Source organism: Cricetulus griseus (genome assembly GCF_003668045.3).
Source record: "Cricetulus griseus strain 17A/GY chromosome 1 unlocalized genomic scaffold, alternate assembly CriGri-PICRH-1.0 chr1_0, whole genome shotgun sequence".
Classification (NCBI taxonomy): Eukaryota; Metazoa; Chordata; class Mammalia; order Rodentia; family Cricetidae; genus Cricetulus; species Cricetulus griseus.
The window spans coordinates 159,055,890-159,071,898 of NW_023276806.1; the positions used below are offsets into that span (position 1 = coordinate 159,055,890).

Here is a 16,009-nt window from a genome sequence, read left to right on the forward strand (position 1 = left end):
TATACTGCATAACACTTAAGCTGCCAGGGCTCTGGAAGGCAGATACTCATTAGCTGCCATCGTTTTATAACCAATCCATTTGTTGAATAGATGCTATATATTCTGCAAAAGTTTAAAATTGTTTTAAATCATGTCATCACAATGGTACCCCTTATATTTTATATGCAGCACTTTGCATGTATGTAAGAAAATTTTTCTCACCTAAAGATTGCTAAGTGAATACATGAATCTCAGACTCTCCAGTAATTACTCTACAGTAATTCCCTTCCACGTGGATCTGAGACCTAAGCTGAGATCAGGACGCCACTGAAAGATAAACAGCTAGCATACATAAGGTACCTGGTTCCAAAGTGTCACCAATATGTCAATTAAATAGGATAACAACCCAGCAGAACAGGCACAATTATAATTTCACAGACAAAGACACTTGAATAGATCATATAATTCATTCAGGTTCATACAAACAGTCAACCTCCTACTCAAGACTCAACAGTAAGTGTGTCTAAAACAAATGCTAGGCTCAGGGACACACCAGTGAATTGCCTGTACTCCAGCCACTGAGGACCACTACAGCTGAGCAGGCTGTGATCTACACAGTGTTGACACCTGTCATTCACACCTTCATCATCACAGACAATTTCACAGGACATTGGCAATTTCTTAGGACACTGTAGTAAACTACTTGGAGCAAAGGACACATTTTTCTGACTCCAATAACAGTAGCAATAGCTCATCGATGGCCTTTGGATTCTTTGTTGTGAGAAATTGACAACTAACAGACTCATTTTATTTAGTGGCTTTAGTTGGTAGAAAAGTTCAAGCCAAACAGTCAAGCCCTTTATAATGTCCACCTGGGTTCCTGTGCCTCTCTGCATTATGTGATAGAGAATAAGAACTAGCCCACTAAACCCGTGATTCTCAGGCTCTAGTGTCCTCAAGAACCTACCTGAGCTGAAATCATGATTGATTGTGTCTGGAGTGGAAAATGAGAAGCTGCATATTGTGTAAGCACTGCAAAGAAGCCCTTGACAAACCACTGTTGGACTCTTAAGTCTTCTCTGCCCCTCGAGCAGACCAGTTTCTGTTCCCAATGTGAGAGCTCTTAAATCTAGCTCTCTCCATAAGATGCAATTAAGAATAAAGAATTCAAATGTGTACCCCTGGACCTTGTAATTAGAAAATGAATGTTCATTTTAGAAGGCAAATTCACAACCACCCCCATTACCACAGTTGTCTGGTACCAAGGTTCCCAGGATTTACTGATTACACTGAGTGTGGCATTAAGATGAAATCAAGATTTTAAACTGAGTACTTGCAGGGCTGGTGAGATGGCTCAGTAATGAACTTGCAGCAAACTGACAACCTGAGTGCAATCCCCAGGATGCACATTGTGGAAGGAGAGAACCAACTCCCACAAGAAGGCCACTAATCTCCACACGTGCTCCATGGAGCATGCCTTCCAACACACACACACACACACACACACACACACACACACACACACACACACACACACACACACACACACCATATTTTTTTAAGTTTAAGCAGCTTTCACCTGTGGAACAACATCTAAGGTTGATCTCTGGCCTCAGCTGAGAGGTTTCTGCCAACATGTCAAGCCAGATCAGACCAGATTAAAAGCAGATAAATGCTGTTTATTTGCTGCTGGGTGGGTTCATGTGTCCCAAAGAAGGGGGCCAGGGAAATCGAATGCCCAGGCTAAGGTAGGGAGGTTTTATAGACCTTATGGAGGGGTGATGGCATGTCAGCCAGGAGTTGGGACGATGCCCAAATACAGTCAAAAGCTAAGTCCCTGTGTGGCACTTGAGTGGGCTGGCCATGTCAGAATGGCAGCCTGCATTGGCTGCTAGAAATGCAGAACCTGAACTATCAGCACCATTCCTTTGTTTGGAGTTTCCTCAGTGTGGGCAGGGTTGGCAGAAGAGGGCAGCTGGGGTTTCTCATCTTGTGCAGGATGGAGCAGCAGTTCCAACCAAACAGCCCCACCTCTTTGGGCTTATGGGCGGTGGTCCAGTGAGGGTGGCTAATAGCAGCCAACAGGGCAGGTGCTGCCAAAATAATATTACAAAAAGCAACAGAATGCTACATGTTAAAAAATATGAACTGGGCAGTGGTGGCGCACACCTTTAATCCCAGCAATCAAGAGACAGAGGCAGGCAGCTCTGTGAGTTGAGGTCAGCCTGGTTTATAGAGTGGATTCCAGGACAGCCAGAGCTGTTATACAGAGAAACCCTGTCTCAAAATATATATGATAAAATGAAAGAGGGCATGATGGCATGGGAAGATAACATGGGATGTCAAGACAGCAAAGTTGTATATTTTTGTTTTGTGTTTTATTAAACACCCCCCAATGTCAATGAAATTTTCATAACTTAGTCTACAGTTTATCAGACAAATCCGAATATTCACTGGCTTCCTCTCTAGGGAAACATTTTTAAAATCATCCATAAAATACAGGGTCCCTGAGTATATGCTCCACAATGAGTAAGAAGTGTTTTGTTCTCAAATGATAAAACATATGGTATTCTACATTTCCTTAGAAAATTACACAGCTTATATGCAGAGGCCCTGGGAAATCCCACAGCAATGGAACCTATTGTGTTTAATTAAGATCACCCAAGGCTGTTTGCCATGACTTCTATTGGTGAAGCACAGGACCAGAATCACAGAGGACAGCCTATACAAATTGCTCTGGATGCTGCCTCCAAACAGATAGATGCTGGTTGTTACATGAGGCAGCTCCATTCAGATCTAGACAGTAATGTTCATGTATAGAAGTAATCCAAATATTGTAAGAAAAGCAAATAATGAGAAACAGATGGGTAGCTCCCCACCTTGTCCTTCAAGACAAAGATGACTCAGCACTCCCGAGGGCCATCAGCATCCTTGGTGCATTTCAATCAGGTAAGAATTCCTTATTCAGTCTGAGCTAGCATCCCCACCCTTTAAATTCCTGACTCAGGACCCATTCAAACAAGTGTGATGGTGTAACAGAAAGACACTCAATGGTTAAGGGCTCACACTGCTCTCAAAGGTCCTGAGTTTAATCCCAACACCTCCCTCCTCCACTGACTCACCACTGTGTACCTCTAACTCTAGAGATTTAACACCCCCCTTGTGGCTTCTGCAGGCATTGTATTCATGTGAACAAACCCACCCACAGATGCACAAATCAAGACTGCTAGGTTTCTGTGTTCAACTTTCATTTAGAACTGGTATTACCTATTCTAGAGGAATGGCCAGATGGGAGGGTGTCTCTGTAGTGACCAATACACACAGCAACAGAAATTCTAAAAGCTTCAACCCTTTGAGATATTTGTATAATGAACCACTATACATTTATAAATTTGATATTGAAAACAAAAATTCACATTTTTAACCATGTTTTCCATAATATGTTGCAGTACCTTTAATATTGGAAGGACTTCCGGAATCCCTTTTGGAGTCCCAGGGAACTCCTCGGGCCCTTTTTTTGCAGACATATCTGAAAAAGCAAGGAAGTGAGGGGAAAGAGAAAGACAAGGAGGAAGAGAGAGCAAGACAGAAGAAAAAAACAAAGGGAAATACAGAGGGACAAGAGGGAAGACAAAATAGAAATACCGGAGTGAATCCTCATCATTAAACTAGCCTACTAAATCAATATCTTTCTAAATTAATCATCTTAGAAATGACTCATCTTCAGAATTTGACAAGATATGAAAATGTTTCTTTGCATACTTAAAGTTTTACTTATATAAAACAATCTTTAAAAAGAACTCAAGAATTTTGTTTCTCAACAAGGTGTTAAGGCAACACTAAATTTCCTATTTTTAAAATATATTTAATAATTCCAACTAAACATCATATTGATTCACAAATAGGCCATATTCCAATATTGATGGCAACATCTTAACAAAGAATAAACACCTTGGGTTGTATTTAGCCTGGTTATGAGCAAACAGCATAAAACAATTATCTTCCAAATTAACTTGTGCATGAAACAATAAAAGTGAATAAGAAACAGACTTTTAAAGATGGGATAATTTTGACTTTCTGCTTCCAGTAACCGATAATCTAGAAAATGTCTCCTGGCTGCAGAAAAGATAGAAAATACTTTTTAGACTCATAAGCTAGCAAGATAATAAAATAGTAAATATAAGGCAAAGAGCTTAGAAAAGGAAACCATGGAGTATAGAAAGGCAGGAAAGTGAGCCGGGAATGGTGATACAGTTTTGCAACCCCAACACTAGGGTAGGGGCCAAAGAATCGGGAGTTCAAGTTCACTGCTGCACAGTGAGTTCAAGGCCAGACTGGGCAAACTGAGACCTCATCTCACTAAAAACAAAAACAAAGGCTACTTATCCTCCTGGATACTATGAAAATTCTGAAGCGGGAAGCTGGGCTCCATTTTCCAGCCCTGAGGAGCAGCAGTGACAGCAAATTAGGAATGAGATGATAGCTACTGCATACCATTGCTCCCTCCGTGAGGACTTATTGGAGAGTGTTTCTTTATGTCAGGCAGTGTGGTGGGGGCCCAGAAGGCAGCAGTACACAGACACACTTTCTTCATTCATGAATGTTTGCTGAGAAATGAATGAAGAAAAGCATGAAAGCAAAGTGAGAAAGGAATAAAGAGAAATGGGGATGGAAAAAGAGGAATGGAGTGGGGGGTAAACAGATGAGGGAAAGGCCTTGTCCACCATCAAGCCAAAGAGCATCTAACCTGGTCTTCTACATGCCTGGGTCAAACTGCACTGTTATCTCTCTCACTATAAATCATTAATGAAGCCCAGTAATGGCACACCTAGCTCCTGCTAATGGCAGCTATCCTGTCTTCTAATTTATGTTTACATGCTAATTTGTCTATGCATATGCTTACAATCCCATCATGCATTTCATCTATAATTTACCTGCAGATTTTCTGAATTTTCTTCTCGGGCTTCCTAAAGACTCTAATATTTCACTCAGTCGTAATGTGATCTCTGCCACCATCACAATGTCCAAATTTTCCATTTGATAGCAGTGAATCACTTCACTTATCTGCCACAGGAGATAAATCCACTACAAAAAGAAAATGCCAATCAAAATAAATTAAAAGTATAGTATATACTTTTGATCCTCTCCAGACTACAACCGTTACATACATCTCCTTATTAATTTCTTCATTCATGTTTAATCACAAATAAGTGACTCTAATGAAATATTTAACAATAAATGTGTTTGCAAAAATCCGTATAAATCTGCTTATAACGTGCCTGCCTGTAGCTGCAATGGAAACTTTATGATGTACTTTTCTAAATGGTCAATATTCACTATATTCTCAAAGTACAAAGTCAGCCAAGTGGGCAGGTGTTTCTGGCCCCATCCTGGGTGCTCAGAAATTGACTTTCTTGACTATATTCCCAAAGCATAGCATATGAACCAGCCAGCATTCTCTATGATGAAACAGTGTTTAGCGACCCATATCATCACTTAATAGAGAACATGACCAAAATGTTAGATCAGTACAATTAGTTGTAGGAAGCTCAGGCACACTAGAAATAAAACATTTATCACTAAATATTTCATCTAAGTTCCCAGTTTTATAATGCTCAAATCCTCCACTTTCTCCTTCCAATGTGGGGGGGAAACAGCTCTGTTAAGTAATATATATATATTATTGAGGAACACGCTAATATATATTATCAAAGTAAAGAATCCTGGTCTTCCTGACTTATTGGTACTCTCTTATTACTCTTCTTGATGAACACTATCCAAGCTCATACGGTGTAGATATGTTGCATTTGTTCCTTCCTTTAAAAAGAAAACAGTTTTCCACTCTTTGAAACCAAACTGGGTCAAAGCACAGCAGTGAGGGCACACATTCTGAGAAAGGCTCAGTAAGCACTACAAAGAATAGCTTTCTACTGCACACATCTCCAAAGGATGGGAGTTACCCGTAGACCATAGAAAGGGCCCAGATGGGAAATGTGTGCTCAACTTGAATTTAAAAAAAAAAAACAAAGATTAAAAAAAAAAAAAAAAAAAACTCATCTGAAAGGAAAGCAAAGGGCAGAAGTACTTTGCTAGTGCTGATCTTGTGAGAATATTTTGAAAAGTCGCTTCTGGACATGTTGATCCTTTGAATTCCTAGCTTGCATTTCTGCCATAAGAATGATATTATGTCCACAACGATATCCTTATCAGGTTGAACACCCTGAAAACAAACATGAGGAGTGCGTGAGTAAAAATAAGATGCACATCCTGCCCCACCCCCCACCCTGTAGCATTCAGTGTGGCAGGTGACACTCCTGCAAGTGCTTCACATGACCCAAATCTTCCACCCCTTGCCAAATCAGTGCCTTCACTGTCACCACCATAACCCATAACAGATACAGAGAACCCATGTGGTCCTGCCCCCGCCCGCCTCTGCAGATAAATGACCAGGAAGTCCCAGAAGGGTTCATACATAAACATCAGGCTCCCTGAGTCTCACCTAGCACTCTGTGAACTAGTTAGGCTGGCAATAAATAAATAAGTAAATAAATAAATAAATAAAATTAAAAAAAAAAATCTGAAACATTTTCATCCAAGTCTGTAAACCAAAAGGTCCTCTCTAACCTGAAAAAGTTTGCTTTTCTCTTTCTAAACTTCTTGTATTAAAATAACACAGAACTGGAGAAGTAATGGGTAAAGCAGCAACAGGAGTAGGAAAAGCATGCTGACTAGCCAAGAGAAAATGCCGGGGAGAGGGGTGGAGAGAGAGTGAAAGGTAGGGTAGAGAGAGGGAGAAAGGAGAGAATGCAGAGGAGGGTGGGGAAGGGAGGAGAGAATATGCAGGGGAGGGTGGAGAGAGAAAGGAAGTGGTGATCGAATGCAGGGGAGGGTGGAGAGAGGGAGTAGGGAAGAGGTACAGCCTGTAGTGAGGATGGGGAAAGGGAGCTGGGGAGCAGGCAAGCATACAGAGAAAGATGGGGAGCAGAATGGGGAGAGACTGCAGAGGAGGGTGGGGAGATGGCACAGGGATGGCATGCAGAGGAGGGTGGGGAGATGGCACAGGGATGGCATGCAGAGGAGAGTGGAGAGAAACTGAGCAGAAGGGAGCAGACCCCCATGTGGGCATCAATACATGGCCTGGGATGGATCTCCTCTCTAACTAGCTGGCTCTTTTCAGAAGAAAGGGGGACTCGTTCTCTCTGAACTGGGAGGTGAAAGAAGTTTATGATAGAAAAAGTAAAAGTGGGGCTCTCTGAAGCTTTGACACTTACTTTGGTATATGTCACAGCTCCCCGCAGCTCTTGGGAACAGAACAGATACAAACATGAAACTGAACTAAGACATGCGTGTTTTCTTTTTAAATGCATAAACCAAAGGGTTTTGCCCTTTCAGACCTTGATTTTCCTTTTTCATTCTCTCTTTCTTTCTTTCTTTCTTTCTTTCTTTCTTTCTTTTGTTCTTTCTTCCTTTCTTTCTTTTGTTAAGCTTGCCCATTATAATAATTATGTTTTCTGCCTTTCAAAATTAAATACCTGGCTGGGTCTGACTAGTCACTACTCAAGAAGCTGAGACCCAGGACCTTAGCTCCAAGGCCATCCTGGGCAACTTAATGACGGTCTGTCTCAAAATCGAAAGTAAAAAGTAGCCTGGGGAGGCAGCTCTGGGATAGAGGACTTGCCTTGTTACATGCAGCCCTATGGGGCACTGAGAGAGAGAGAAAAAAAATCTATCCAAGATACTCTGTTTCAGAAGAAATAGAAATACTGTAAGAACAGGGCATATTTTAATCGCCTATTGTGTTTCATCTTCCTAGGAAAATAGTAATGCAAAACTTTATAATTACAGTTTCTGCTCATAATTATACACCCAAATTTCAAATGAAATGTCATGAGAATTCCAACATTATATGCCAAAGGAATGAAAACAGATAAGGATGCCACTGCTTAAAACTGGGGACCCTGGAATCCAAATTTAAAAAAAAAAAAAAAAAAATGTGCTAGAAGACCAGGGATGATGTAGCTTGGTGGTAGAGTACTTGTCAAGTCAGAGCATAGAGTCAATCCCTCCCTGCCCTGGGGGGTAGGAGAGGGAAGAAGAGGAGAGGAGAAGGGGAGAGAGGAGAGAGAAAGAGAGAGAGAGACAGAGACAGAGAAAGAGAGACAGAAACAGAGAGAGACAGAGACAGAGAGACAGAGAGAGACAGAGAGAGAGAGCATTACTGCATCATGTCTCACTCCTGGAATGCTAGCACCTGGAAGAACGGAGCATCAAGATCATGAATTCTCAGGAGCCTAAGGTACACAGTAAGTCTCTCTTTCTAAATCCAAAAAACGGGAGCTGAGGGCAGGCCTAACTAAGACACTGGTTTTACCCAAGCACCTGCACATGGGTGAATTCTAAACTCTGTCCACTATGTGAAAAGTGACAGCAAGCAGGCATTGTCACCATGGACTGAAAAGCACCATGGCCATACTGCACTAAATTGTATTCTTCCTTCCTCAGAACCACATCCTGGTTCCTTTATCATTGGATGAAAGAAATACAGCCAGCCTAGGACTTTTCCCTAAAGGAGGAGATTAACACCCAAAATGATGACAATAAAAAGAAACTGATAGTTCCAGGTCAGCAACCAACTCAATGATGTATTCTAAATGAGCAAATAATTATTAACTTTAGGAACAGACCCTGACGTGTTTTAAACCCAGCCTTATGCTAGGCCAGACTATTAAAAGGTATTGCCTTCCATACTGCTGCAACTTACTTACAAGAGTTACCTCACCTTGTTAGGGACACAAACACAGAAATGAAGGATGGCTGCCAAGTTAAAAATATCTTCTGAGTACCCGCAACTCCTCACACAGGACTCTGCAGGCAAAAGGCAGAGGAAAATGAGAGGAGGGTGTCAATGGCAAAGCATCAAGTACAAAATACAGAAGTTCACAAACGTGGTGCAAGTGGTATCGGACCGCTTATCATGCCAATAAGCTACTTCAAATGTTTTCATGTCTGCAATTCAATTAAAATAGACTAATGTTTTTATTATGAATCCACAATATGTATGTCAACTATGTCCAAAGAGAAACTAAAGGGGCTTACAAATCTACAATAATCTAAAATGTGGTGGTTTGAGAAACATATGAAGTCAGGCACTGATGGAAGAACCAAGTCTATCACTACGGGAACAAATGATTTACTGCAAGTGAGTAGCTATGTGATGCCCAAAAGAATACGGAAAACAAAGTAACAAGGAATAAAACAATTGTCACTGATCTAAAAGCAGACTAGATGTTAAATTATGCATACAATGAGGCTTAAATGATTTGAAGGGACCAGCTTCCCTTTCGGCAGCCATAAAGGTCCAACATGTGCTTCTATGACCTTGTCCTAGAAACTAGAAAGTCAGATGCCTGTCTCGTGACAAGGAGCCAATCAGAAGTTAGCTGGTGGCGCTATGCTTTACAACCCTGGGTGTGCTTTACGGACAAGCACACAGCAATGAAGTAGAGAGCATAGCAACCACCCTGGGAGGGCCTATGGGCCATAACAACCAGTTGACCAATCAACACAGGGCAAGCCCTCCAAGCCTGGAAGCACACCAATCGTGAGCCTGTGCGTAAGCCTGTGCGTACCCCTAGACACTCCCCTTACGCTGCCCCATAAGATCTTTTGGGAGCCCGTAGGAGCCGTCTTTCCTAGCTATCCGCCATGGCGGGTGGGTGAAAGACCCGAGCTAACATGGGGTTAGCTCGTTAAATTACAATAAAGCCTCATGCAGTTTGCAGCAAGCTCTCGAATCTGCCTGGTGATTGGGGTGACCGCGAACGTGGCCTGGGACCCCGGATACTTGAGGTTTTCGGGGGGTCTAACAGATTGAAGTCCTAGAACAGAAATAATGTGTGCTGGAGAGAAGGGCACCACCAAACTTTCTCTTTGCTTAGCCCTTTCCCATCCCTTTTGCCCTTTGCCCAACAGCCCTGTCACCTCCCAGTCACTGTAACACCAACATAGCTCTCCCTTCTTGTGTCAAAAGCAGTTGAGAATCACAGGCATGTCCTCAGAAGATCCAGGAACCACGTCACCTGACACCCAGATATTTCTGCCCTCCTGCACTCCCAAAATCCACTGTTCCCAGCCACAGTCACCACTGCCAGACCCTCAATCACAGGGCACAACCCTAGTCCTTAAGCCTTGAACATGTTTTGCCTCACCTCACATGAAAAGACCATGTTTTCTCACCAAAAAAAAAAAAAAAAAAAAAAAAAAAAAAATTTCTTCAAAAATGCCGGTAAATACTCACCATGACGGGCGATGTGTTTTAGATAAACTTGAACAGACTGTCCCTCCTTATCACTGTCCAGAGGGAAGATCAAACCTTTGTTTTTCTTTATGTTGATCAGAGGCTCCACTGCAAGCAGGAGAATCAGATCCTTCTCAGCCCTCTTTAGGTGGGGGATATCCTGCTTCTGAAATAGTATATCCCACAAGGTAATTAAAGTCAACACCATCTTAACAGAACAAAAAAAACAAAACAAAACAAAACAAAACAAAACAAAAGACAAATGAAGAGCTCCTCATGTGTTACCTGGAGAAACTGGATAAGCTGGCCAGCCAGCGATTCAAATAATCCCCATTCTTCATAAGTAAAAGCCAATTTTGTGAATTTCACAGCAGCACACACAGAAATGATATTTTTCCTTTCTATCATATGCTCCAGGAAAAACGTTTTTGGGAAATCAAGTTTTCCATTTGTACCAACATTTGAAACTAGAAGAGAAGAGAGGAATGTGTGGATGTCATTCTTGCAAAGAGAAAGTTATTAGTCAACAGACACTATCAGGCTCTAGGAAAACAATGATTTAAAATGGGCACAGTCCCCAGCCTCACTGATACTGAGTTTGCAGGGTAGTGGGCCAAATAAGAAACCTAAGTGGGCAAATGCACAGTGCTGCGGAAGACAAATAGTAAGGGCATCCAGCATAGGTCTGAGGGGAGACATTTCCTAAAGCCACTTAGGAGGAGGAACATGGCAACCTGGAGAGATAGTCAGGGGTTAAGAGCACTTGCTGTTCTCACAGAGGACCCAGGTTGGTTGCCAGCATCCATGCGGCAGCTCACGACTGTCTGTAATTCAAGTACCAGGGAATCCAATGACTTCTTCTGACTTCTGTAAACATCAGGGCACAAGGCACCAGGCACATACATGGTACACATACATACATTCAGGCAAAACACTCATACACATAAAATAAAAATAAATGAATATTTTTTAAGATGGGGAGGAGGAGTGTAGACTATAAAGAACTTGCAACAATGAATTAGCCTCGTAGGCAACCTGAGGGCTGTGTCTTTTAGCGTCATCAGCAGCTACATTTACAGCAGTTGGCAGGAACAACTATGAGTATGCTAAATAACATCGTCAAGCAAGTCAGGGCAGAGAGAGAAAAGAGTACCAAGCAGAGTGTTTAGTGGGAAAAAAGGAGTGTCAACAGGAATGAGTACTACAGAACCTACAGAACAGTGTGGGAGCAAAGCATTGAGGAGTGAGCCTTCACTGAGCAAAAAGGAGACCAACTATGAATTTTTTAATAACATAGGAGGGATAGAGGCTGCCTGATGTATAAGTAGAAGGAAAAAACAGGCAATTCTCTGGGCATATCTGACCATCTCACAGACACCCAGGGAAGAAGATGAAAGAGGATCCAGGATAAAGGGACTGTTTGTGTCGTGGCCCGGCTTGTCTCAGCTTTAACCCACGACAGCCATGAGGTTCTACCTGAGTGGGGGTGTGTGGACTTGGAAGCTTCTAGTAACCCAATGGCGACAAAGACCAAACACAGGCATCTTGTTATCTTCAGAGAGCTCTCAGTTCCATGTTGTGGAACTAGAGCCATTCCTTTATTAATCATCTTTTCTGGTGTTCCTTAACAACCATGCTAACACTACAAGGCAACCATTTCTCTCTCTGTTCTCCTGTCTCCCTCTGGCCCTCGCCTGCTTCTTTTCCTCTCCTTCTGTCCTCATCCATTACTCACGTATCTCTAGCTCTCCACCCGGGTGAAGGCCTATTCAGATGCTTAGGCCCATACAGATGCAAAATAAGGGGCATATTACCCTCAGGCCAGGTAAAGTTACAGCCTGATGTTAATTAACAATACAGTAGTGGGCCGGAGTTTCCTGGTGCCATGCTGCTGACAGCCAGAACCTGGGACCCCACATAATCGGTCCCCCACATGTTTGGAAGAATTTGACTTCATGAAGACCTGAAGAAGTGGAAACATATTCCTCCTGTTTCAATGAAAGCTGTGTACAGATGAGTTTAGTTGTAGCATTTGAGTGGATGAGATCAAAGAAATTCTCACTTGTGGTCATTTGAATAGAAATGGCCCCTATAGACTCATGTATTTGAATTCTTGGCTCATAGAGAATGGCACTATGAGGAGATATAACCTTGTTGGAATACATGTGGCTTTGTTGAGGAACTATGTCACTGTGAGGTAGGCTTTGAAGTCTCATATGCTCAAGCTACACCCAGTTTCCTTTGGTTGCCTGCAGATCAAGGTGAAGAACTCTCAACTCCTTCTCCATCTCCATGTCTGCCTGCATGCTGTCATGTTTCCCTCCATGATGATATGGACTAAACCTCTGAAACTATAAACCAGCCCCAATTAAATGTTTTCCTTTTTTTTTATTGTCTTGACCCCTTCGTTAGATTGAAAATGTTTCCCTACAGAGTAAATAATAAATGTTTCATCAAACAACGAAAAAAAAAATGTTTTCCTTTATAAGAGTTGCTGTGGTCATAGTGTCTCTTCCCAGAAATAGAACCCCTAACTAAGATATCACTTGAGAAATTTTCAAACTGAAAATAGATTTTTTTTCATATAAAATATTCTAATCATGGTCTGCCCCCACTCCAATTTCTCTCAGAACTTTTTAAATGAAGACATGAGGCTTTGTTTTCATTAAAGTGTAGGATCAGAGGCTCACTGCTTTCAGGTGATCACACACAATCTAAAGTTATACAAGCTAACATCTAGCTTCCCACATCTCCTCCTAGGTAGACATTAAAGCCAAATCAGTTGGCTACTGCTAGGTGGTGGTGGCACATGCCTTTAATCCCAGCACTCCTGGCAGAGGCAGACAGATCTTCTATGAGTTTGAGGCCATCCTGGTCACCAGAATGAGTTCCAGGATAGTCACAGCAACACAGAGAAGCCCTGTCTTGAGAAAAAAAAATCAGCTGGCTGCTGCAAGCCCACAGAAGGTACGTTCATGTGGAAAGAAAATTAAATATATAAATATTTTTCGAAGAAAACCTACAATGCAAGCATCCTTTACTCCAAGAAGCAGAGCTATAGAACAGAGAGAATGAGAATTTCAGCACAAGTGTTCTCTCAGAAGCAAGAGGAATTCAGGAGCATGAGATGAGAACTGGGCCCCTAGAAAAAGGATCAATTGAAGATTGCATCTGACATCTACCAGTGCTGAAACTAGGAACTCTGTTGGTGAACAAAATGCCATAACAGAAAAAAAAAAGCACAAATGAGTGACCTGGAAATTCACATTGAGGAGCCCTCTCAGAAGTAATAAAAAGGAACAAAAAGGTGGGGAGTGGTGACTATAAAAATGTTGGCATTTGTTTTGAAGAAAGAAAAGATAGATACAGAGAAGAAATGAAAAGTAATGGGATAGTTAAAAAAAACAAGAGCTCAAAATGCCTCCTTATCACTGGACTCAGTGTGATGAAACATAATAATAACATAATAAAAATAAAACATAAAATCTATAAAATGATGAGGTTTAACTAATATTAAACTCCCCTCATTGAAACCCTGTGTCCAAGACATGGAGATAAAGTGTGCAGTTGGATTATTAAATGGCACAGTAAGTCTGGAGAGAGTGACAGCAATCTCTTCCAAAACCAAATACACTTACCATAGGAATGAGCAACTAGACCATAGTATGAAGTGGTACATAATTTTCAAATAAAAGTGCAAAAATTCATAGCAATTTTATTCCTAATAGCCCCAAACTGGAAATGTCTCTCCAGGAGTAAATAGTTAAACAAACTGTGATACAATATGCCACAAAACACCGCCCAGCAACAATAAAGAGTGGGCATTTACTGCACAACAACTGGACACCTCATGGCAGGATGTTGCTGAGTGAGGAAACAGGATGCACATACGCTGAGAGTTTATGATGAGGATATTTCAGTCAATGGGGAAAGGAAGCCGTCTTCAAAAACGGTGCTGTGTCAACTAGACAGCCACATGAATAAACAAATGGTGATGTGTGCTTCATACCAACAGAAAAAGCGTGAATGTGGACCTTACTCCAGAAACGAAACAACAGCGCTTATAGAAAAAAAACATGGCAGCATATATAGAGCAATGAGAAGGCAGAGATTTGTTAAATACGACACAACACGATTAACTATAAACGATGCATTGGCAAACTGGATTACATTAAAATTGAAGACTTTCTGGGGTCCGGAGAGATGGCTCAGAAGTTAAAAGTACAGGATGCCCCTTCTGGAGAACTCAGGCTTGATTCCCAGCCCCCACACAATGGCTTACAACCATCAGTAATTCTAGATTCCCAGGGAACAGACATCCCCTTCCCACCTCCACCATCACCAGGCACACAAGTGGCGCACAGACAAAAGACTGAGAACATAAAATAAAATTAATAATTTCTGCCATAATAGATACCATTAAGAGAATGGAAAGAGGGGATGGAAAGATGGCTCAGTCAGCAGAGTCCTTGCCATGCACACATCAGGACGAGTTCAGTTCACCCATGTGAAATGCCAGGCACAGCAGCATGCTGCAATCCAGGCTAAGGAAACAGAGACAGGAGGACCCCTGGGGCCAGTCAGTCTAACAAAATCAGTGACTCTGACACATACACACACACACACACACACACACACACACACACACACACACACCATGAATGGGTATGAACAAACATTAAAAAAAAGTAACAAAGAAACTTGTTCATCTGGTAATAATAATAATAAAGCCCAAAACCAAAAACCCAGCATCTATAAAGCCCTTTAATAAATGTCTGAATTAATGGTAAAATGTTGAAGGTTTCCCATCCATGGTCAAATTGGGACAACACAGCCATCAGCATATGTTTCTGGTGTTTCCAGTCAGTGTAATAAATCAGGAAATGAAGTGGGGGGGATTAAGAGATTAAAGCCTAAAAAGAAAGAAATGTAATTATCATTACTCAAAGATGACTATATATTTTAGAAAATAAAAAAAATTACAAATGAATTATTTATAGCATGGTCACTAGACACAAGGTCAATATGCAAATTTGATACTAATTTTTCACATATGGGCCATCAGGCTGAAGGTATTTGTTATCAGTGTCTACTATAAAACATTAACACTTTATTTACGTATTAGAAGTTCTTTTCCGGCCATAAACAGTTCTGAGACAACATCACGAAGCTCCACTTCATCAGTAACCAGAGGTCCAGTTTGCAGGATTCGCCTGCTTGAGTCAGAAAGAGCTTCCAAAACAGCCAGGAACCGGGACGCGGTGCAATCAAATAGTTCATCCAGCAGCCGTTCTGTGACCGTCCGTGGCCACACCATCTAGACATGAAAGAAAACCAAAGCTGCTAGGAGGCAAAGGCTTACCTAACGCTGAGGGAGCAGTTAGTCAGTGAGACGGTTGCTTTCAGGACTTTTTACATCACCACAGACTCTCTTTAAGTAAGTCACAACACCAAGGATTCTGCTATTTCTTATGTCCAGTGTTTCCAAGGCAATATACAAAAACGATTTACTGTAGCATTGTCTCTCCATGCTTTGTAGCACCTTGCTGACAGCCACAGGGAGCTGATACTTGAACTATGATGGCCTGACAATCACTTGGGGATGTCTTTTAGATTCAAGGCCAAATGTCCAGAAAATCTGTGGGCTTAGGTCAGACAGTGTTGATAAATGCTGCAGGAAATTCTGACTGCAGAATGTCCTAAACTCAAATCTGAAACTTTGATGGTGTCAAT

General features: G+C 41.6%; 1 protein-coding gene across 1 annotated transcript in view; it reads right to left on the minus strand.

Annotated features, from left to right (window-relative positions):
* Positions 1 to 16,009, minus strand: part of Cfap54 (cilia and flagella associated protein 54) — a 293,678-nt gene that overhangs the window by 242,467 nt on the left and 35,202 nt on the right. The window contains 7 exon segments of the mRNA XM_035451711.1: positions 3,432 to 3,508; positions 4,914 to 5,064; positions 6,065 to 6,199; positions 8,759 to 8,844; positions 10,277 to 10,442; positions 10,562 to 10,743; positions 15,395 to 15,593. Coding sequence (XP_035307602.1) covers positions 3,432 to 3,508; positions 4,914 to 5,064; positions 6,065 to 6,199; positions 8,759 to 8,844; positions 10,277 to 10,442; positions 10,562 to 10,743; positions 15,395 to 15,593 — 996 coding nt within the window.